Below are 22,177 nucleotides of genomic sequence, written 5' to 3'. Positions count from 1 at the left end.
TATTGTCTGTGTGTCGTTGTTGTCTCTGTGAACTGGAAGCTTATGACATTAAAACAAATTCCTTGTATGCGCAAGCATACTTGGCAATAAAAGCTCTTTCTGATTCTGATTCTGAAAGTGTACTTTTATATTAAATTCTCTGCAAGTGTTTTTTAAATATACCTTTAAGATTTGAAGTACACTACAAATGCACATTCAATACAATTAATCATACTTCTTTTTCACATGCACATCACTAGAACACTAGAAACAAAATATTATCACTTCACTGTTTACATCAGCACTGCATTCATTTGAATACACATGACTAATTGTTACCTGCTTGACTTGTTTCACTTATCCATTAATCAGTAAGTGGCATTCATTTGAGTATCAATATTTTTTACGTATTATCATATACTGACACCTTGTGGACATTCTGCATGTCATTTATTTTTAGCAAGGCATCTCAAAGCATTCTGAAATATTGTGGCACATGAATTATGCATGTAACAAACGCATACAAGTTTTTAAAAAAAAGGCTTGATTATATTTGCAGTTTGGATGCAGTAATACATGATTAGAGGTAAAATTAAAAAAAATAATGCTAGAACGTGAAAAAAACGAAAAATATAAACAACCATTATGACAATATAAATACTAAACGTAAAAGTCAGTGTGTGGTAAGTGATGCATAAATGTCATTGATATGAAAATGCATTTTATGATCATTGTAACATTTGTCATTCAAGGTCACAGTGTTAATGAAGTAGGGTTATGTTTTTTGTAGGAAGTTGGCACAAGGGTCATATACCAGTAGCTAGTGTTAAAGTAAGTTTTGAGTAAATTTCCAGTAAGAATAAATACAAACATTGGTTATCTATGATGTATTTATTCTGTGTTTACAGGACAATGATATTTTGTCACATGCAATTTTATTCAGTTAATAATTACAATTGTCTATTTGGAATTTTACTTGTTCAGTTTCTTCTTCTTCTTCTTCTTTCTTTCTTTAAATCATATTTCCAAAACAAACAAACAATAAATAAATAAATAAATAAACAGTGTTTCTTTCCGCCAAACTAGTGTCCATAAATGACAGGCTTCCACTGTGACAACATATCCTTTAGTATGCATCAACATGCCCTGCTATTGAGACATGCACAACAGGTTAAAATATCTTCATTGCACTGCACATTTATTTACTTTGACTTAAGTGTGATACATACTGTACAGTACATCTGTACATACTGTACATACTATACAGCCAGCCTTAAAAAAATAAATAATAATAATAATAATTAAAAAAAGAAAAAAGCACAAGAGAAGGGCAGAATGATCACATCAATTTAATCAAAAACAAAATATCTAAACATCCTCAGTTTTCTAAAAATTAATACCCAAATCCAGGTGCGCAGGATTTTGTTAGTGAACTGCAGAGCAGCACAAGGTCATACAATCACTTTTAGCTGTAAGACGTTTACAGAGCAATATGTTTCATCTCCAGCCATTCATTATTTATGTCTTACAAAGAATAGCTGAAATGCATGTCGGGTTGCATATTCATCATTTCAATTTCTCACATATGCCCAGCTAAAAATAACTCACCAATTATTGACAGGCCCAACAAAGCACTGGCTTCAGCCAAAGGTTAAACGGCTATATTTCTAAAGCCCATTTTAAAGAAGACCTGCGTGATTTTCATGTGGCATTTCTGACATTGTTACATGAGGGTGACCCCTGTAAATGATTTGTAAGGAATTCTTCTCCTTAATCCTAAGCGATTCCCCCGCACACTACTGCTGCTACATGCCATTAGTGAGATGACAAACATTGTGACCACATGAGGTAATGAGAACAGCTTGCTTGGGTTGACTCAACATGTGCAGCGCTGAGTTAAGTCTGTACTCCATACCAATCCTCTCTCAGGTGCACAAACACATACGTTATTAATGTATGACATGAGGTAAGTTGTCTATGCTTGTTGCCACTTTAATTGGAGCATATGTATTTACAAGGGACAGATCTTGAAACAAGTCATTTTCTGATTTTAACAATGTCCAAAATTACCACTTGTTTAAAATTTTTAGAGCATTAAGTAAGTTATAATAGTAAATATATTAGAGAGGAATGATTATCATATGCTAATAAATGTGCTGCTATTTTTATTTATTTTTTCTCGGTAATGTAAAATCTCACAACAACATATTTGTGTTTATTTTTGTAGAGCAACATGGCTTACATATAATATATATATATGTTACATATAATATATTTGTTGGACTGCACAATAACAAAAATAATAATAATAAATCAAGGTAGTGTGTGTGTGATATATTGTGCTCAACCTCAAGCTCATCTGACATTGCAATAACTACAATACTTCATGACACTCATCACACCCTTTAAAAGAGATTGTGGACCTTGCCTGAGCAATGCCCAGCTTCAACAACAACATGTGGTTTTGGGGAAAATGTCATGACATATCCCAAATCTGTAATTTTGTATGCAATAAAGGACTCAGTAATAATTATTGAATATTTAAAAAAATATTGAAGAGTTAATGCAAAATAAGAGAAGTTTATAAATATCACAGTGGTATTAATCGAAGGGATATCTGTACTGTGAACTGTTTCATCAGTCACTTGTGATGTTCCTCAAGGCTCTGTTTTGGGACCAGTATTGTTTTCTATACTACCACTACGTGATTCAGCACCACAATATACATTTTAATACCAAAAAGTTCTATTTTGGTCTCATCGGACCACATGACCTTCTCCCATGCCTCACCTGGATCATCCAGATGGTCTTTGGCAAACTTCAGACGGGCCTGGACATGTGCTGGCTTTGAGCAGGGGGACCTTGCGCTCGCTCTCTCTCTCTCCTAGCGTTTATCCCGTCGTAATGCGGGGTCCGCTTTTCGGCAGATTGCTCTCCATTTCTTCCGATCGAGGGCATCTTCGGGGGCGACATTGTCATGTTTCATGTCTTCCTTTATCCGATCCATCCATCGCTTCTTTGGTCTTCCACGGGGTCGCTTTCCTTCCATGTTGAGACACAGGGCCCTCTTCGCTATTGACTCTTCCCCACTCCTGACTACATGGCCATACCATCGGAGTCGCGCTTCCCTCATCTTCTCCATAATCGGTGCTACTCCCATGTTCTTTCTTACGTCTTCATTCGTTACTCGGTCCCATCTGGTCAGCCCTAGCATCCACCTAAGCATCCGCATCTCCATTACATGAAGGGCCTGTTCGTGCCTGTTAGTCGCAGGCCAACACTCCGCTCCATATAAGGAGACTGGACGGACAACTGTCTTATAGATCTTTGCCTTGAGATGTTTGTGCATGCTTTTATCAAAGAGGACGCCGGTGACTTGGCGCCATTTCAATCAGGCAGCGTTGACTCGGGACCTGACATCTAGGAGGCTGTCGCCATCGGCCGAAAGGATGGAGCCGAGGTACCTGAATTGGGTGGCCTTATTCAGATCTATACCGTCGATATTGATGGTATCACTAGTCTGGCAGGGGGCACTTTCCATGTACTCCGTCTTACCGATGTTAAGCTGTAGGCCATTCTGGTCCAGGCGGTCTTTCCACCGTTACGTGTGCTCTTGGAGGTTTTGCCGCTCACTATCAGCAAGGAATATCGTCCGCGTAAAGTAGTGTCCAGGGATGTGGTGCCTGCAGATCTACAGTCGTCGCGTCCATACAAGTGATGAAGAGCAGTGGCGAAAGGGCCGATCCTTGGTGTACTCCAACGTTGATGGCGAACGGTGGTGATATCCCAGCAGGGCAGCGGACAACACTCGTAAAGTTTTGATAGAGTATTTGGACCCAGTTAATATAGGCCTCGGGGACAGAGTGGGATCGGAGGGAGGCCCAGATAAGTTTGTGGGGTACACAATCGAAAGCCTTCTCTAGGTCCAGGAAGGCCATGTGGATGGGCTTGTTCTTTTCCCGGTGCTTTTCCATCAGCAGGCGGACAGCGTGGATAGCGTCCGTGGTTCCGTGTCCCTTGACAAAGCCGCATTGATTTGGGCTGATGTTGATAATGCCACATAGGCGGCTGTCCAGGACGCGTTCAAAGATCTTCATGGTGTGACTCAGGAGTCGGATTGGGCGGTAGTTTTTACATTCAGAGACGTCGCCCTTGCATTTCCAAATTGGCACCGTGGTGCTGGCCGTCCAGGCCTGCGGTGCCCTGTTCTCTACGATGGTCTTATTGAACAGGGCAGCCAGGATCACTGCTCCACGATGCCCCATCAACTTCTAGACATCAACTGGGATGTCATCTGGTCCAGTAGCTTTGCCATTCTTCATTCTCTTCACAGCCTTCATGACTTCGGCGGTAGTGACTAGAGGTACAGGTCCACAGATGGGGTCAGGGCTGTGAATCGGTGGATGTGGGAATTCCTCATTTGAGATGGTGGTGAAATACTCATTCCAACGGGCGAGTATGGCAGGAGGGTCGCGTAATACTAGCCCCTCAGCACTCCTGATGTGCTTCACTTGACCAATGGCTTGGGTCGATTTGTGCCACGAGTTTGCGATGCGGTAGATCATTATCTCCCCTTCGGGTGTGCCTAATTGCTCTTACAGATCATGGTAGTACTCAGCTTTCGCCGTAGCCACTACCCGTTTCACAGCCGAATTGAGTGTCCGGTAGTTTTGGCGGTGGGCGTCCAGGCTTGTGCAATGCCATAGCTTATACTTCTTGGCTTTCTTGACCTTGCGCTCGCTGCAGGATTTTAATCATGACGGTGTAGTGTGTTACTAATGGTAACCGTTGAGACTGTGGTCCCAGCTCTCTTCAGGTCATTGACCAGGTCCTCCCGTGTAGTTCTAGGCTGATCCCTCACCTTTCTCAGGATCATTGATACTCCAGGAGGCGAGATCTTCCATGGAGCCTCAGTCCGAGGGAGATTGACAGTCATCTGGAATTTCTTCCATTTTCTAATAATTGCACCAACAGTTGTTGCCTTCTCACCAAGCTGTTTGCCTATTGTCCTGTAGCCCATCCCAGCCTTGTGCAGGTCTACAATTTTGTCCATAGTGTCCTTAGACAGCTCTTTGGTCTTGCCCATAGTGGAGAGGTTGGAGTTTGATTGATTGAGTGTGTGAACAGGTGTCTTTTATACAGGTGACGAGTTCAAACAGGTGCAATTAATACAGGTAATGAGTGGAGGACAGGAGGGCTTCTTAAAGACAAACTAACAGGTCTGTGAGAGCCGGAATTCTTGCTGGTTGGTAGGTGATCAAATACTTATTTCATGCAATAAAATGGAAGTTAATTATTTAAAAGTCATACAATGTGATTTTCTGGATTTTTTTTTAGATTCTGTTTCTCACAATTGAGGTGTTCCCAAGATGAAAATTACAGATCTCTCCATTCTTTGTATGTGGGAAAACTTGAAAAATCGGCAGTGTATCATACTTATTTGCCCCACTGTATATATTTAATTTTTGTACCTATCATTATTATGTTTAGTGGAGGAGTTTATGCTATGCTGTATTAAAGATGTTAAACAAATACGTTTTGTTAAATATAATTTATTATTATAAAGTATTTATTATATATCATTTAAATTCAGATTCTGAGTAGTGCTGACAAGGGTATTGAAGAATTATTGAAATTATAATTCACTTTAGGAACAAAGTGCTGTTATATAATCAAACATTCCTTTCATGTTTTCAATGATATAATAGACATTTGTTTTGGTTTTTTCAGTTTGGTTACTTGCTAGGACTTACTGCATGTGTCATGACACAGTCATTCCTCTTCCACATTTAGAAAACTTCTCTCATGGTTACCTAATGTGTCCCATGAGAGTATGACAAGGTTATACACCTCCCATAGACCACTTAAACTTCAGGTGGACCTCACTTGCACAATGATGTCTGACACAAAACGGTTATTTTATTTTATTAGTCTGACCTGGTATAAAAATATAACAGTAAATCATATGCTCCAATCATATAATGTGTTATGAACAACACAAGAAATGAGTTACAGAATTTACTCTGCATTCTAATTAAATTAGGGAATCATGTTAATATGAAAAATAAGTAGGGTAAAAATGTTTGCTATATAAACTAAAATATCATCCTTGCCAACAGATTTTTTTTTTTTTTTTTTTGCAGTAGACAGGTTCTATTTGTCGTTTCTCAAGAGTGCCACTAATACATCAGTTTCAATGTGTGAATTTGTGAAAGTAGCGTTTGCAGTCACCATTAATAATAATACGGGAAAAAATCTGATTGAATTCTTTATTGTAAATGCAGCATTCTACTCAAAATAAAATAAAATAAGCCAAATAAATGAAATAATTATATAAAAATATGTTTAAAAACTTTTAAAATCTGTCTTTGGCATACTAGGAATTAAGAATACTTAATTAAAATAAGTAAAAAATTATTCCTAATTCATTTTTAAGAGTGTTTGAGACTTTGTTTTGAGTATCTGAACATAATATAATAAAATATATACTTACTTTGTCGAAGGTGGCACCCTATCTGACCGTCATAGCCGTATATGGCACTAGTTCTCCAGGACTGTGATCACAGGGGTCTTAACCAAGGTGTTGAAAACAGAATTAGTGGGGGTGTTGGTAGTCATGTGTCGCCATGTGCATGCCAGTCTCCATCAAAGCATGGATGACATCACCATCAATAATGGAGATAGCTCATCAATGACCAATGGTAGGGGGCTTGTGCATATAAAAAGAGGAAGAGTAGCCCCAACGCACAAATACGACACCAAACGCAGCTACAAAATACAGAAGCAGTCAAATAAAAGACAAGAAGACTTGGTAAGTTTAGAGGCCAATGTCTCTCTATCATGTACGTTATAAAACTTATCTTATCATTAACTTATTCTACAGGTATCACTATGTTACCCATACATTCTTTGGAGAAAATCATGCTTATTATTGTGCTGTGGGGTCTCTGCAGTTTGCTATATCTGGAGGGATTACCAATCAGGTAAGAGAGAATAGGATGCAACAAATTGGTCCAAGATGTTGGTGTAGTTTTGTGATTTCAATTCAAATCTGATCACGCCGTTTCTCCATCTGCAACAGCAAGAGGTCAATCAGTGAAGTTCAGCTCATGCACAATGTTCGGGAGCACAAGGAGATGTTAGAAAGGCAGGACTGGCTTCAGCTGAAGCTCAACAATATCCTCATCCCCTCAATAAATGACTCCCAAAAGGAGCAAAAAGGGAAAACCAACGGCCCATCTAACAGACGTTTAAGAAAAGGAGAAGGTGCGGCGTGGATCTTGAACTGACATTATCAAAACTGAAGTTTCTGAAAAGCTAATGAACTCTAAATAATGAAAAGTGTTTTCTCAGTAACGTCAGTGCAGGAGGAGGACACAGTAAATGTCAATTAAAATAGACTATTGTACTCGGAGAAAGAATGTGCACTGCTTTACATATGTTGTTTTAATTTATTTTCACATGTTTTTATTTATTTATTGGTAAATAAATGTTGTTGTTTAGATATTTAAGCATATTGTTCAGAAACTGTGTAGGACATACAAAGGACAATGTCTTAACCTTGTAGTAGGCCTCTCTCTGTTTTCACTGTTTTTGTTTCAGCGTAGTACCGTACTGACTTTTTAAATGTACTTTCAAGAAATATACATATATTTTTTTTAGACATCCAACAATTGCACTAAAATGTGGACCAACTGGATGTGTTTAAATATACACTACATTACAGAACAAACTAAGCAAGACTGACTTATTTTGTCTTTCTTTCTCCTTATGTTTGACTTGTAATCTTTTTTTTTTTTTTTTTTTTTTTTTTTTATACAGAAGTACTTAACTTCAAGCATAACTCACATCCAAAAACAAAAAACAACAAAAATAAATAAGAACATGGAGGATACATATAACAAATATATATGATAATAAAGCATTACATTTTACAAATATTTTTTTTTCTTAACTTGTAATCTGATCAATTTTATAAAGCCCATTGACTATATGACGCAATTCTCGCGATACTTCAGCCAAGTCGCGTTTCCTGTCAGCGGTTAGTGGAGATCAAATTTGCTTTTTCAGAAAAAGCTGATGGTCCTCTGATGGTTATTCTTTTCTGTTTACCTCACGGGAGAACACCAGTAATTAGCTGCTTTACAAACTATGCTCACGACACTGTAAAAAGGTAAGAATTTGTATAGTTCATAATCTAAACGTCTGTTGTTTTGATGGTTAGCATCGGTGGCTAGCTAACAGTTCTGTAACGTCCGCTGAGGTTTTGAGTCAGATGCTTAATAACACACCAGCCATATAATCGCACATTTAATTATAAATCCCTGTTTAATGAGCGAGCGAAGCTTGTCAGATAGCGTTTGTTGCTTTAGTTTTTTATTTATTGTCATGTATCGACTGGATGACTACGATCAGTCATTGATCAGCTATCAGATCACAAAAGCTTTAAATAAACATTTTAAATGAGATGAATTATGTTATGAAATGTCGCTATTCACATATATTCTCATGTGGCTTTAAATTTATATACACGCTTAACCCTCTGATGCATGAATTAATAGTTTACGCTGTAATAACTAAATCTGGTAGGTGTTGTTACCAGATCTTTATAGTAAACAAAGCTATTAGATAAAATAGCTCTAAAACATTACATACGTTTTCTTTTGAACGGTAGGATCATTTTATGTTATGTGGTAAGGCAAATTTAATAAGGTTGACTAAATAACATGTTTTAACTGTATTGTCTATATATATTTTTTCTTGTTAAAATAATTTCATTTCCACACAGTAAAGAATATAATTTCCCATTCTCAATGTTGTGTTTGTAATATAATATATGTAATATAATTATACACTGTAATTGTGTAATTAAAAGGTCATAAAGAGAACAGCTATGCACAATTTTGGGAATGAGTCAAAAGGAAGTCATATTTAAATACTAAACATGATATATAACTAACATTTAGAAATGTTTAATTGACTTAATTTGAATGCTCAAACATTTCTGTTAGCAAATAAACAATGTAAAAGCCATTCTGTGTTAAAAGCAGTACATTGGTTATTAATTAGTGACATTATCTGAGGTTATGAGGGGAAAAAATCTGAATGAATGGTCTGCTTGTATTGTTGAGTCACAGCCAGTGTCACTTGAGGTGTGTAAATGTGTGTAAACACTGCAGATTACTCACACACACTACAGGATGATAAATGCAGCAATTCACTTCCTTGAAAGTGTTTACTAAAACTACTGGTTTATCTACTTGAGTCACTTAACCTACGGATTTCAAAGGTTAACAGTTTGTAGTTTTAGAGACTTTATAAGACCTTTGATTTATAATTTTGTGCGGCAACAATGTTTTTATTTACTTCACTGACTCCTTTGTTATCTAGAGTAGAATATATGGTATTTGGCACTCTTTTTAGGAGTGAGAAACTAGCCAAGGCTTTATCAGAAGTCCTCAGCTATATTTTTGCTCACTGCATGGGTGGGGAAGAAAGGGGTGGTCTCTGTCTCTCTGTATTTGTTGTTTTATTTTAAGGGACTGGTTTAAATGGACAACTATCTTTGGAATTTCCTGAGTTTTCAAAAAAACAGAAGCGCTGTGCACAGAGGGAGTGGTGCTGTACACAAATGTCTGATTCATATCCCATCTTAATGTTTATTTGTCCCAAAAGTTTTATGAGTATGTTAGATGAATAATTTGACTTATCAGATTTTATGTATCACATGGTAATACTTTGATATTTACCATGGTACTGTGTGATTACTTCAACAATGGACAACTAAAAGCCCTGGTAGTACAACAGTGCTGTTTTGTTCATTTATGTTGCACAGGTGTGTATGCACACAGTGAGTCAGTAGTGTGACAAACACCTGGGCCCAGGCCCCCGTTTCTCCTGTGTGTTACACTCATGACTTCCAGTTGAATTTACCCCAGGCACTTCCTGATAAATTGGAACAGGACGTTTCTGTTTTTCAAGTATCATATGTGGTGTTGTGAATTACATTGAAGAGGTAAACCAATAACACATTCCCAAGACACCCTTTAGTGAATATGTGCTTGTTTACAGCACACACTTGCATAGGCCTAGTTGTTGTATATGACAAAGGGTGGTATTTATGATTACATTATACCATAGCAATGCTTTTAGTTCTGAACTGTCTCGTGTAAAAAGTTTTGGCAGTCCTGTTTTTATTTTTCTGGCTTCTGTGTTTTATGATTTATTACAAATGTATAAACTAAAACTAAAAAATCTCAACAATAAATTAGTCTTTCTGAGTAATGCAGTAGCATTTTACTGAAATGAAAACATGGATGAAAAAATATTTTGATTATGATTAAATGAATAGATTGTGTAATATTTTGACTAGACATTCTCAAATGAAATGGTGAAAAGCTGGTGAAATGAGCAGCTCTGGAGTAGGGGTCGACTGATATGTGTTTTTCAGGGCCGATACCGATTATTACAGACCAAGTAGACCGATAATTAATATATTGAACTGATATATATGTCTGGTGTAAAAATGAAAATTAATGTCAAAATTAAGAATAACAAGGGCTCTGACAAAAATGGCCTTCCGTAGTGTTGGTTGCACTTCTTACTCTTGTCTTCCCCCATGCATCCATCTACAATAAGGGTAATATATATATAGAGAGAGTTAAAAGTGGGGCCACTGTATGCTTCATGATTAAGCCTATGAATACTAAATACTACAGCTAAACAGCTTGGGGAAATGTAAGTATTTGGCTTCAATAATTTACATGTTAGAAATGTATGTGTAATAGCATAACCTCTCATAATTCTTCATTAATTATTTTCGGTTGACAATCATAACCTACAAGAGGGGACTATTCAATTCATCATCTAACGCACATCAATTGATTAATTTAAAAAGCGCAATGTATATAATAAGTGTAAATAATTTAATTGTCTTCATAGCTCCATTGTAGAAGTTGCGAAGAAGACTGCAACTATTTTAATGAAACTATAACACTAATAGCCTGTTATAGGCTCACATGGTTCAATAGCCTATTGAAATGTCCCAATTTCTGTCATCCTAATCTTGGCCTATGTGACAGTATCTTAGTCTTGGCCTATGTGACAGTAATTTCCATTAGTTTTCATTTACAGTGCAGTGCAAATGAAGGCATAAAACATTAATTTAATTTATCTTTTAATCAAATGAGAGTTAAACTCAAATTTGGCAAACAAATGTTTACTATTAAAATTAAAACATGGAAGAAATAGCGTATTGTGTGATTTGTTCTTTTAAACAAAAGTGGTTGACTCATTCACTTATTTTAGGATCGTTGACATACAATCATAGTGTGTGTGTGTGTATATATATATATATATATATTATACACATAAAAAAAAAAAGCTTTGTGAATTTAATATTTTTTCATGTCATTACATTGTTTAGAGCATAATAAAAATAAAAAAAGGAAAAATTATATTTTATTCATATTTTATTCTATGTATTCTGTAGAGGACACTAGGACTCAGTTTTTCTAAAAATAAAATGGCATGAATAAACATCAAAAAGGCAAGAACAGTGGGATTTTTAGTTTTTAAATCACCAATCAATTTTTAGGTTTCAGGATTTTTTTTATACTAAACTTTAAGGATGATTCTTAACTATGTTATAAAATATATAACAAAATGATTTGATATACCATTTTGTTTTATGCAATATGTGTGTAAAAATGTATACACTGTGTCTAATTTGCGTATTAATGTGTTGCTGTTGGGACAGCATGATGAAAAAAGAATTGTCATAATGGGAGTAATAATTGGCCAGATTTTCATAATAATATCTAATATTTAATAAGAAAATTTATATATAATTTATTTTCCTATTCAATTTATGTCTCCCAAAATGCATAATAAACATGCTTTTAGTCCTGGTGTCATCTACAGTGGACATGTATGAAATTCATAACAGGAAGTCATATTTGAATTTGAAAACCTATAACATTTTCCTGAGATGTTCATTTATGACAAACAATTTGAAAATTATTCATATTTAAATGACAATTACAAAAAAAAAAAATATTTCCATAAGGATGTAAAATTTTTGACAACAACAAAAGTCGCTGAATTATGACTCTGGATCTTGTCTTCAGAGGTGTTTTCTGAGGTCTCTCGCTCTTTTTCGCTTCCCACAGTGGCCAGATGTGTTAGACTGTCCAGGTGAAAATCAACATGCATGGTGCAAGTGGAGGCTGTGACCGATCCAGAGATCGACGTCGCTCCAGCGATCGCTCTCGGGACTCCTCACACGAGCGTGGAGAAGGCCAGCTCACACCCTGTATTCGCAACGTGACCTCACCCACACGCCGACACAACAGTGGTGAGAAAATGCTTTTTGTCGTTAAGGTCCGATGTGGCTCTTCTTTTAAGTTCCACAGGGCTCCAGACAAAAAAAATCGAGTAAGGAGCCATTGGCTCCTATAAAAGAAAAACTTAGGCGCCAAATTATTTTTTTAGGTGCCACAGAATAAAAGTGGTTTATTTTATTATTATCATTTTATTTTTCCCCCCTATTTTAACATTTCAATCATTTTGTCATGTGTTTATGTCTTATCTTTTCTAGGCTTTATCAGCATTTTAATCCATCTTGTAGATGATCAGGTCGACCGGGGGACTAAGGTTCACTTAAAGTGTGAATTAAATGTCTTTTACAACTTGAAATATACAGTCACAAAGAATTGTTCGTTACACAGAATCTGTACCAATATCATGGACCATACGCATCACTTGGCAACTGAGTGCAGTGCATCCTATAAATGTTGTCACGTCTTTCACACATTCAGTCTGTTTTTCTTCATTAGTAAAATGCAATTTTATAGGAGGAATTGAATCATGTACAACAGAATAAGTAAAAATATTAATATGCAACAGCGCATGAATATAGCAAAACGCTCCTCTTTATAGTTATTTTTCTAGCTGACTGATGAGTTTATGGACACTGAGTGGTTATTCTGAGGTAAATGTATTACAATGCAATGTTTACAAGCTTTATACATTTCCTCAGTTTGAAACAATGAGCTTTTACATAAAACATTTCAGTAAGTTGTAGCTACTATAGGCTTTCTTATTGCCTACCTTTTGATCATGTTCATTTCATACTATAGTAGTAAATCGAAATATATAATGGGTTCACTTGCTGCTTTAACTGAGGTGCTAAAGAGATCGCGCCTGAGCATTAAGTGCGATACTCTCCGCTCGCGCGATCCGGACGCATACACGGACCGTGTGGACGCGGGGTACTGGTGTTTATATTATCACCTTTCAGGTCTCTCTCACTGCGTTCAGCAGACTGTGTGCGGCAGAGACGAGGACTGTTTGAAACTCTTTTCCAGTATAACTTTGATGCGCATCGTCTTATGTAAGTTTAATACGTGAACATAACAAAAGATGTGAGCGCAAAACAATCGGGAAAAAAGTCCTTTCATACAAATTATATATAGTCGCCAGTGGCGACCTCAGCAAAAACTTCACTCGCAAATTAATATTTTTGGTCGCAAATGCGACCATTTTAGTCGCAGTTTGGAGCCCTGTTCCATGGTTTGTCATCATGTCATATGTGTCACGTGAACAGATCGCGAGGGCGGCTCATCGCGGCCCAGCAGCCCCAGGCCTCAGAGGATCTCTCCCAGCAGCAGCAGCAGCAGTGGGGTGGCCAGCAGCCGCAACAGTAGCTTGTCCAGCTCGGAGGGCACATACAAGAGCATGGTCCCCGGTGAGATGGTCTTCATCTACGAGAATGTCAAAGATGGAGCCCGCAGCATCCGCACATCAGAGAAGGTCACACTTATTGTGGACAACACTCGCTTCGTGGTGGACTCCTCGATTTTCACAGCACAGCCCAACACCATGCTGGGCAGGTTAGAAGCAGACCAATCATCTGTCAAAGAGTTCTAATCTAGAGTGTCTAATCACCTTCATGTCATTTAAAACACGTGTGACCACATTTACACCTGTTTTTCCAGTTTAAAGGGATAGATCACCCAAAAATTCTCTGAACATCATTCTCATGTTGTTCCAAACCCATAAGACATTGTTTAATCTTTGAAACACAAATTAAGATATTTTGAATGAAACATGTTTTGTTCATCTATTGAAAGTCCAAGTAACCAAAACTTGGATCCAAAAAGGCTTCCATAAGTCCATATGAATCAAGCAATCTGAACAGATTTAATTTAGGCTTATCTAAACTATGATTGACACACACACAGCACATGACGATGGTTAAAAACTCATGCATCGTGTGCGTCAAGCACTAGAACAATTTCTCTAGAAGTTCATAAGATTCACATGGATTTGTTTTGCAACGCCTTTTATAACCTGTTTAGGTTTTGAGTGCATGGACTTTCAATGGAGGGACAGAAGTCTCTTAGGTTTCATAAAAATGATCTGGATTTGTGTTTTGAAGATTATGTTTTATGGGTTTGGTGCAACATGAGGGTGAGAAATTGCTATAATTTAAATTTATGGCTGAACCATCCTTTTCTCAATATCATACTTTTGTTGGACCATTTATGACTATTACCTAATAAAAAACGTTGTAGGATCACACAAGAAAAATAACAAAGGAAAAAATGACGTGAGGGAGAATAGATAATGACAGAATTAACCATTTAACATATCTCAGCCTTAAAATAATCCGTCTATTTCTAATGCATATTTCTGTTGTGGTTTCTGAAAACTGTTTTCTTTGTTGTTGTTTTTTGGTAGAATGTTTGGATCTGGACGGGAACACAATTTCACCCGGCCCAATGAGAAAGGAGAATATGAGGTGGCAGAGGGCATCAGCTCCACTGTATTTAGAGCCATTCTGGTAGGTCACTCAACATCTCACCTTAACTTTCTCACTGCACACATTAAAGCTGGTCAGTGCTGCAGGCGGAACAAAATACATGTAGAGAATGATTCATTTTATATATGATACCTGTTACTTGTCCTGCATGGTGCTTCTTGTGCGATATGCGACCCACTTAAGAAGCTCCAGTCTGTCACAAAACCTTTAGCTTTGGTTTCAGAAAGAAATATTTTATCTAAGCATCTTTTAACAAGGAAATCCCATATGGACACTTGTGTTTAGGTAGCAGGACAAATTACAACATTTTATGCTTATTAATTTGGAGACAGTGCACTGATAAAGTCTAATCATTTATTTGTATGGGTAAATTAGTGTTTTAGACAGGTCTGTGGTTTAGTCATAGGCTTTCACTGTGGGCTGCTTCGGCTGGGAACATCTTATAATGAGCTTCCAGCAACAGCTTTTAAATAATGACGTTAAGTGCAGCATAAGCCTGTCATCAGCTTTATTGTATATCCTGCTGTAATGATCTTTCGCTGCAGTGTCTGTTATGTGTCTCAGTACACTGTTCATTGTGCTGCTGTAGCTCAGAGTGCTGTAGACAATCGATAAAATCAGATGAGTACATTCAAAAAATGACACTGACTAGTAATCCAGAGAGAGGATGTGTTGAGTGTGAGAAGAGAACTTGAACAGAGGAGCGTGCTATTTGCAAAACCAATTTAAATGCAATACAATGATCATTATTTTTGTGGAAGAGGGGATGAGGAATGGGATTTGAATCTGCATCACCTTTGTGAGCACTTTGGCTCTAACGTCTCAAGGACGTGCAAATGTTTCTGATACTATCATATACTATCCTAGATAAATCTGTCTGATACGATAAGATAAATAATTTTCATGAAATAATTTTAAATACTGCATGCAAACTTAAAGGTGCAATAGGTGATTCTTCAAAAATATTTTGCGTTGTGCTGGTTGAAAGTCTCTTCACATCCCGATATTCATTATGATATTTGCTAAAGATTATATTTGACTGTTATTAAAGGTCCCATGACATGCTGTTTTTTGGATTTTTTTTTGTTTTTGAAAACAGCGTTTACAAGCACTTGTCGCTTACTGACATTTGGAACTTTTAAATATGAACATAATTTGTGTTCATATGCGCAGTTTATTACTTGGACGCAAAACAGTGCTTCGCTCGTTTGCAAGCCATGATGTCTCTCGAGGAAAAAAAAAATTGCGCTCGCCTCACACGGTCGTAGCTCATTTTCTCATGGGTGGGCAAAGCAGAGAAAGGTGAAGGTAAACTTTCCCCGTATGACGACATAAGGGGAAGATTCCATATTGGGCCATCTCAAAGGCGAAGCAGGATACCCAGGGCTTGGTTTATACCTATCGCCATTTCTAGCCACTGGGGGACCATAGTCAGGCTAGGGGAACTCATATTAATGTTAAGAAACCTCATAAACTGAAATTTTCATGCCATGGGACCTTTAAATTATTGGTGTTTTTAAAGATGAACTTTAAGTGAGAGATTATTGATTGAAGTGAGTGATTAAGAAAATATTTACAATATTAAAAAATCATTGATACCACCCAATAACTGATTAGGGTATTGATATATTGTGCATTCGTAGTGTTAGGTTCAAAAATATTAGCACTTCTCCAGTGAAGAGTGAGCAGCAGTGCACGTGAATTTGCCTTACATTCATGTTTGTCTTTAAGCGATGCAGCTTCTGTAATGGCATCTTTTGTGTTGTCTGTTCTTTCTGTAACTGGCAGGATTACTATAAATCTGGGATAATCCGTTGTCCTGATGGAATCTCCATTCCCGAGCTGAGGGAAGCGTGCGACTATCTGTGCATCTCTTTTGACTACGGTACTATCAAGTGCCGAGACCTCAGTGAGTAATTCCTAAAATGGCCTCTCCTGATACGTGAGACTCACATTAAGGGAATAGTTCATCCAAATATAAAAATTAGCTGAAAATTGACACACCCTCAGGCCATCCAAGATGTAGCGTTTGGTTCTTCATCGTAACAGATTTGGAGAAATGTAGCATTACATCACTTGTTCACAAGTGGATCCTCTGCAGTGAATGGGTGCCATCAGAATAAGAGTCCAAACAGCTGATAAAAACATCACAATAATCCACATGTAATCCACGTGACTCCAATCCATCAATTAATGTCTTGTACGAAGTTTTGTGTTTGTAAGAAACAAATCCATCATTAAGGCATTTTAGAGGATAGAGGACTGCTTCTCATTTTTGGATAAACTATTCCTTTATTCTTCATATCATATCAGTACTGTGATCTGACAACTGTGGTATTTTAACATTGTTTTCTGCCTCATATTTCACAAAATACCAGATTTGTTTTTTTGTTTTTATTGACCAGGTTTGTCTCTTCAGGTGCCCTGATGCATGAACTGTCCAATGACGGCGCTCGGCAGCAGTTTGAGTTCTATCTGGAGGAGATGGTGCTTCCTCTGATGGTGGCAAGCGCTCAGAACGGAGAGAGGGAGTGTCACATAGTTGTGCTCACAGATGATGATGTGGTGGACTGGGATGAGGAGTACCCCCCTCAGATGGGAGAGGAGTATTCACAAAGTAATAACACACACTTATGTATTATCCTGAAAATATTTCATAAGTGTTTTTAGTGGGGTGACCATATGGGCCATTTTTACAGGACGCGTCCTTGCCAGAATTTCTATATTGCCTAAAATATCCAGGTTTTGGCTGTTTGCACTGTGCAGGTAGATCGTTGTGTGACATTCATGAGAGCTATAGAGAGTAGAGCAGACAGCTCCTTATGCATTCAAATTGCTCTCGTGCCTACCTTGGTATCTTTTTTGATCGGTGCACAGCGACGCTTCAAGTTGAACGAACGAACACCTGCGCATATTTGCATCGCTTTGATCGTTCTCTGTAGATCTCACCTTCTCACGTGCAGCGTCACGATTGGTCGATTATACAATACCTGCATGTTATTGGTTAAAACACTTTGGATGTTTTAGGCAATATTAAAATCCTGGCCAGGACGTGTCCCGTATGAACGGCACATATGGCCACCCTAGTTTTTATTGATGCACAGAAATGTATTTTTTTACCGAAACTGAAAGTAAAGTTTTTATTTAACCGGAAATTGAAAATATAGTTTATTTAATAATTAATAAAATGTATTTAAATATCAGCACTCCAATAAAAACTGAACAAGTTAAGTCACACCTAAGGAAGTTTTAAATCAATATTTTAATGATATATTTATGTACTCCAATTCATGGTTAAAATCTACACTTCTAAACGGTGGCTGTAATTAAAAAAGTTTTTTTGTTAAAAGATTTATTAAAACGTACATTAAATAATGAAGACAACATGTTTAGTAAAATATAATCAGAGGCGGACAAAGTGCACAACTCCATTACTTGAGTGAAAGTACAGATACTGCTGGTCAGAAATTACTCCATTACAAGTGGGAGTTGTAAAGACAGATATTTACTTAAGTAAAAGTACAGAAGTACTTGCTTTTAAAAGTACTTAAGTTCCAAAAGTAAATTTCCTTTTTTATGTCAATGCACTGTTTTATTATTGTTGTCTGCAATACTTGCAGTACCTCTGAAGCAACTTACAATGCATTACAACTACTGCATACACTGACTAGCTTGTAGTATCTTTGGAATAAAGAGCTTTTGGAATGTTAAAAAGCTATGGGAAAAAAATAAACAAAACAAATTATTTAACACCCCTACCCACCCCCACAAAAGCAGGATGGTAGTGATCTCACACAGCTCTGACAGTTTGTGCACACATCTGTATGTAGTCATTCATCCACATTAAAACAGAGTGGACAGTGAAATTTCTGTAAATACAGAGTGATTCGGAAGAAAAAAAAAATCAGTCCTGCTTTAAAACCCAGCCATATAGCTGTATAACTTTATAACAGCAACACTGCTTTAACAAAAAAGCAAAACCGTAAGATTATTTGACATCAAAACAACATTTTTTAATTGCTCTCGCAGTACTTTGATGTCACACACAGAACAGTCTGTGCAGTGCTGCTTCGAGTCCAACACCTATATTGTGTTTCATTAGGAGACGCACAACAGTTCTTCTGTGGCTTTATAAGTAATATATTCACTTACACAATTTAGCAGAATCAGACAATATTGTGACTAAGATATACCACAATATTAACTTCTTATCATTGAATTGTTGTAAATAAATATCACATTTGCTACTGGTCAGTTTTCAAAAAATGCTGGGAAATCGCTTCATGTAGCCCTACAAGAGTGATTACTGATAAACTGTCTGACAAAAAGAAAGTCATGTTTTAGAGAAGAAAAAATCACCCACTGACTTTCAAAGCTGCTACATAGTAATGACTTTCTACTTCGAGGATCTTGATAGAAATGGAGTGAAAAGTACAATATTTGTCTTTCAAATGTAGTGAAGTTAAAGTCATAAGTTTCCAGAAAAAAATAATACTCAAGTAAAGTACAGATACTCAAAACGTGTACTTAAGTACAATACTCAAGTAAATGTACTTAGTCACTCTCCGCCTCTGAATAGAATGAATATGTAGTATAGTACATCTGTTTAGCACAATGGTCCTCTTTAGAGTTATTTTTTAACCAATTAATAAACTGGACATTGAATGGCATTCCTTATGTAAATGTAACTTTACATGACATTGTTTACAAACTGTTTTAGTGATGTCTTGTGGTTGAAAACTGAGCTATTATTGAGCTTATTGCGAATTTAGACCTCAGCCAGGTTGGCGGCTTATTTAATTTTTGATACAAATAAAAACAAGGCTGTGAGGGACAGAAGTATAGTGTGTTCAATGGACTGTATGCTTTTCAACAACAGACTGAAACATCTTTATGAAAAGTACTTTCAGTAGACAAAAACCGTTTTGAAAGTTGCGAGTTGGCAAAAAGTGTGAGATCTATTTTTGGCTGCCAAAATTTCAGTGCATCTGCATTGATTTTGTCTGAAGCTTCAGCAAATATATTAAAACAATTTTTTTTTTTCTCCCCTTTTAGTTATCTACAGTACAAAACTGTATCGTTTCTTCAAGTACATTGAAAACCGCGATGTAGCCAAATCAGTTTTAAAAGAGCGAGGACTGAAGAAAATTAGACTGGGTATCGAAGGTAAGAATCCTTTATCTTTCATACTATTTTTACAACATTGTACCAATTCATTAAAATATGCAATCTCATTTTAACAATTTAAAGGGATAGTTTACCCAAAAATGTTTATTCTCTGAAGTGGCAATGAATCAAATATGGTAACAGTTATCAGGTTTGACATTTGGTCATGACAAATCTGAGAACTGAGATTTTTGTTATTGTAGTCAAATCTAACATTATATTGACACGTGTAAAAATGTATTATTTGTATATCTACAAAGCAGGATGGCTGAAATGTAATAATAGCCAATGAAATAGACAATTATAATGAAATTATCACTTTTTTTACAACATTTATTTAAAATGCAGTACAAATTTGAAGTCAGAAATGGTCTGCTATACATTCACAAAGCAGAGTCAGTAGAACTGGGTCTAGATGTAATGGCCAAATTTTGCCAATCAGTCCTCTAGTGTCTAGACGAAAGGTGTCAAATTTGATTTGAAAGGTACAAGTAAGGGCAAGGTTTCTACGATGGTTATGACCCACGTCAGAAGATCACAACTTTTGAATATCAAATCTGCATCTGTAGGTTATCCAACATACAAAGAGAAAGTGAAAAAGCGCCCTGGCGGCCGGCCTGAAGTCATCTACAACTACGTCCAAAGACCCTTCATCCGCATGTCCTGGGAGAAGGAGGAAGGCAAGAGTCGACACGTGGACTTCCAGTGCGTGAAGAGCAAGTCCATTACAAACCTGGCAGCGGCCGCGGCAGACATTCCCCAAGACCAGCTTGTGGTGATGAATCCTGGACCACAAGTGGATGAACTGGACATTCTTCCCAACCAACCCCCCCCTGGCCACCACTACAGCAACAACTTCAACAACGAGCCTGACCCCGACGCCCCCTCACCTGCTGTCTGAGAGCAGACGCCCCTTCACAGCATGCTGCAGCATGAACCAGAGTGACACTATAACCAGATTGCCTTCTGCACCTCCTCCACAGCCTTAGAGCCTCAACTGTCTAGTTACTGTATTTAAAATGAAAAAAGAAAAAAAACAACTACATCATGGACTTGGGATACTGGCATGGGCAGTGCTCTCCTGTTCCGTCTTCGCTGTTCTCTTTTTTTACTTGACCAAAGGAAATTTATTTTTGTTTGTTTGAAATGAAGTTAGCAACCTCACTTCTTTTGTAATTGGGCCTGTTATATGATTATAATTATTACTATTGTTCTTTTCCATTTTACTAGATTATTAGTGCAATGCGTTGAATTATAATTTTGAAGTTCTTTACACTTGATGCATTTGGGTTTGGTGCCACTTCTTCTTTTGGAAAGCTGTCCCCTTGATCTCCTGAAACTCCTCCAGTGTCTCCACAGGAGGTCCATTTGCCTGGTGAATGAATGCAGTGTTTTTCTTAGATCGACCTTAATTTATCTGCTCAAGATCTGTCTGTTCAAAGCGCTTGAAAATCATTGTATTAATAAAGATATATAATGTAATGTACAGTGTTTGACATGAAGTTGTTGGTTTTGGTGTTTCACTGATGCCAAAGATTATAATATAGAGATCTCAAACCCAAACTGGACCCGTCAGCTGTGAGCAAAGTGACATACAGTCATGGCCAGAAATATCGGCACCCTTGGTAAATATAATCAAAGGCGGCTGTGAAAATCAATCTTCATTGTTAATCCTTTTGATCTTTTATTTAAAAAAATCTAACCTTTCATTGGATAATAAGAATTTAAAATGTATTTCTCTAATACACACTGGCCACAATTAACGGCAGGGAGAGCGAGATGTGCGCGGTTACGAGTGGTTATGAAACGCATTTGTCTGTGTTCACTCCGTCTCAAATTTTAGTCTCGAGCAAGAGACTTTACGACATTCACGTTACATGATTTGACAGATTTTTACGTAGAAAGGGCGACAGCGCACAGCATTACAAATAAATGATCATGTTTTCATAACCGCTGGCCAAATTTAAAAACAAAACTAAAATGAAATCTTCTTTGAGAGCAAGGGGGCCCCCTGGTGTTTCGGGGGCCCTACGCGGCTTGCATATTCTGCGTATAGGGAGGATCGGCTCTGAGAACACCTGACAAGAGATCAGAGACCATTCCTTCATCCAGAATCACTCCAGACCCTTTAGATTCACAGCTCCATGTTGGTGCTTCTTCTCTTCAGTTCACCTCACTCATTTTCTACAGGGTTCAGATCAGAGGACT

General features: G+C 37.2%; 2 protein-coding genes across 2 annotated transcripts; both read left to right on the top strand.

The window, feature by feature from the left end:
* Positions 1-6,870: 6,870 nt before the first annotated feature.
* On the top strand, positions 6,871-7,268 carry LOC306870389 (parathyroid hormone-like; the record flags this gene model as incomplete). Its single annotated transcript, XM_079417626.1, has 2 exons — positions 6,871-6,962; positions 7,061-7,268. The coding sequence occupies 2 exons, from the start codon at positions 6,871-6,873 to the stop codon at positions 7,266-7,268; spliced, it is 300 nt and encodes a 99-aa protein (XP_079273752.1).
* A 722-nt stretch (positions 7,269-7,990) lies between these two features.
* btbd10b (BTB (POZ) domain containing 10b) lies at positions 7,991-21,529 on the top strand. The gene is made up of 8 exons (XM_079415332.1): positions 7,991-8,152; positions 12,150-12,334; positions 13,586-13,871; positions 14,722-14,824; positions 16,592-16,712; positions 17,223-17,420; positions 19,859-19,969; positions 20,539-21,529. The coding sequence occupies exons 2-8, from the start codon at positions 12,187-12,189 to the stop codon at positions 20,868-20,870; spliced, it is 1,299 nt and encodes a 432-aa protein (XP_079271458.1). The 5' UTR covers positions 7,991-8,152; positions 12,150-12,186; the 3' UTR covers positions 20,871-21,529.
* Positions 21,530-22,177: the final 648 nt, after the last annotated feature.

The sequence above is a fragment of the Barbus barbus genome (genome assembly GCF_936440315.1).
Source record: "Barbus barbus genome assembly, chromosome: 1".
Taxonomy (NCBI): Eukaryota; Metazoa; Chordata; class Actinopteri; order Cypriniformes; family Cyprinidae; genus Barbus; species Barbus barbus.
The sequence above is the reverse complement of the archived record's forward strand: the minus strand, read 5'-3'. Positions and strand labels throughout refer to the sequence as shown.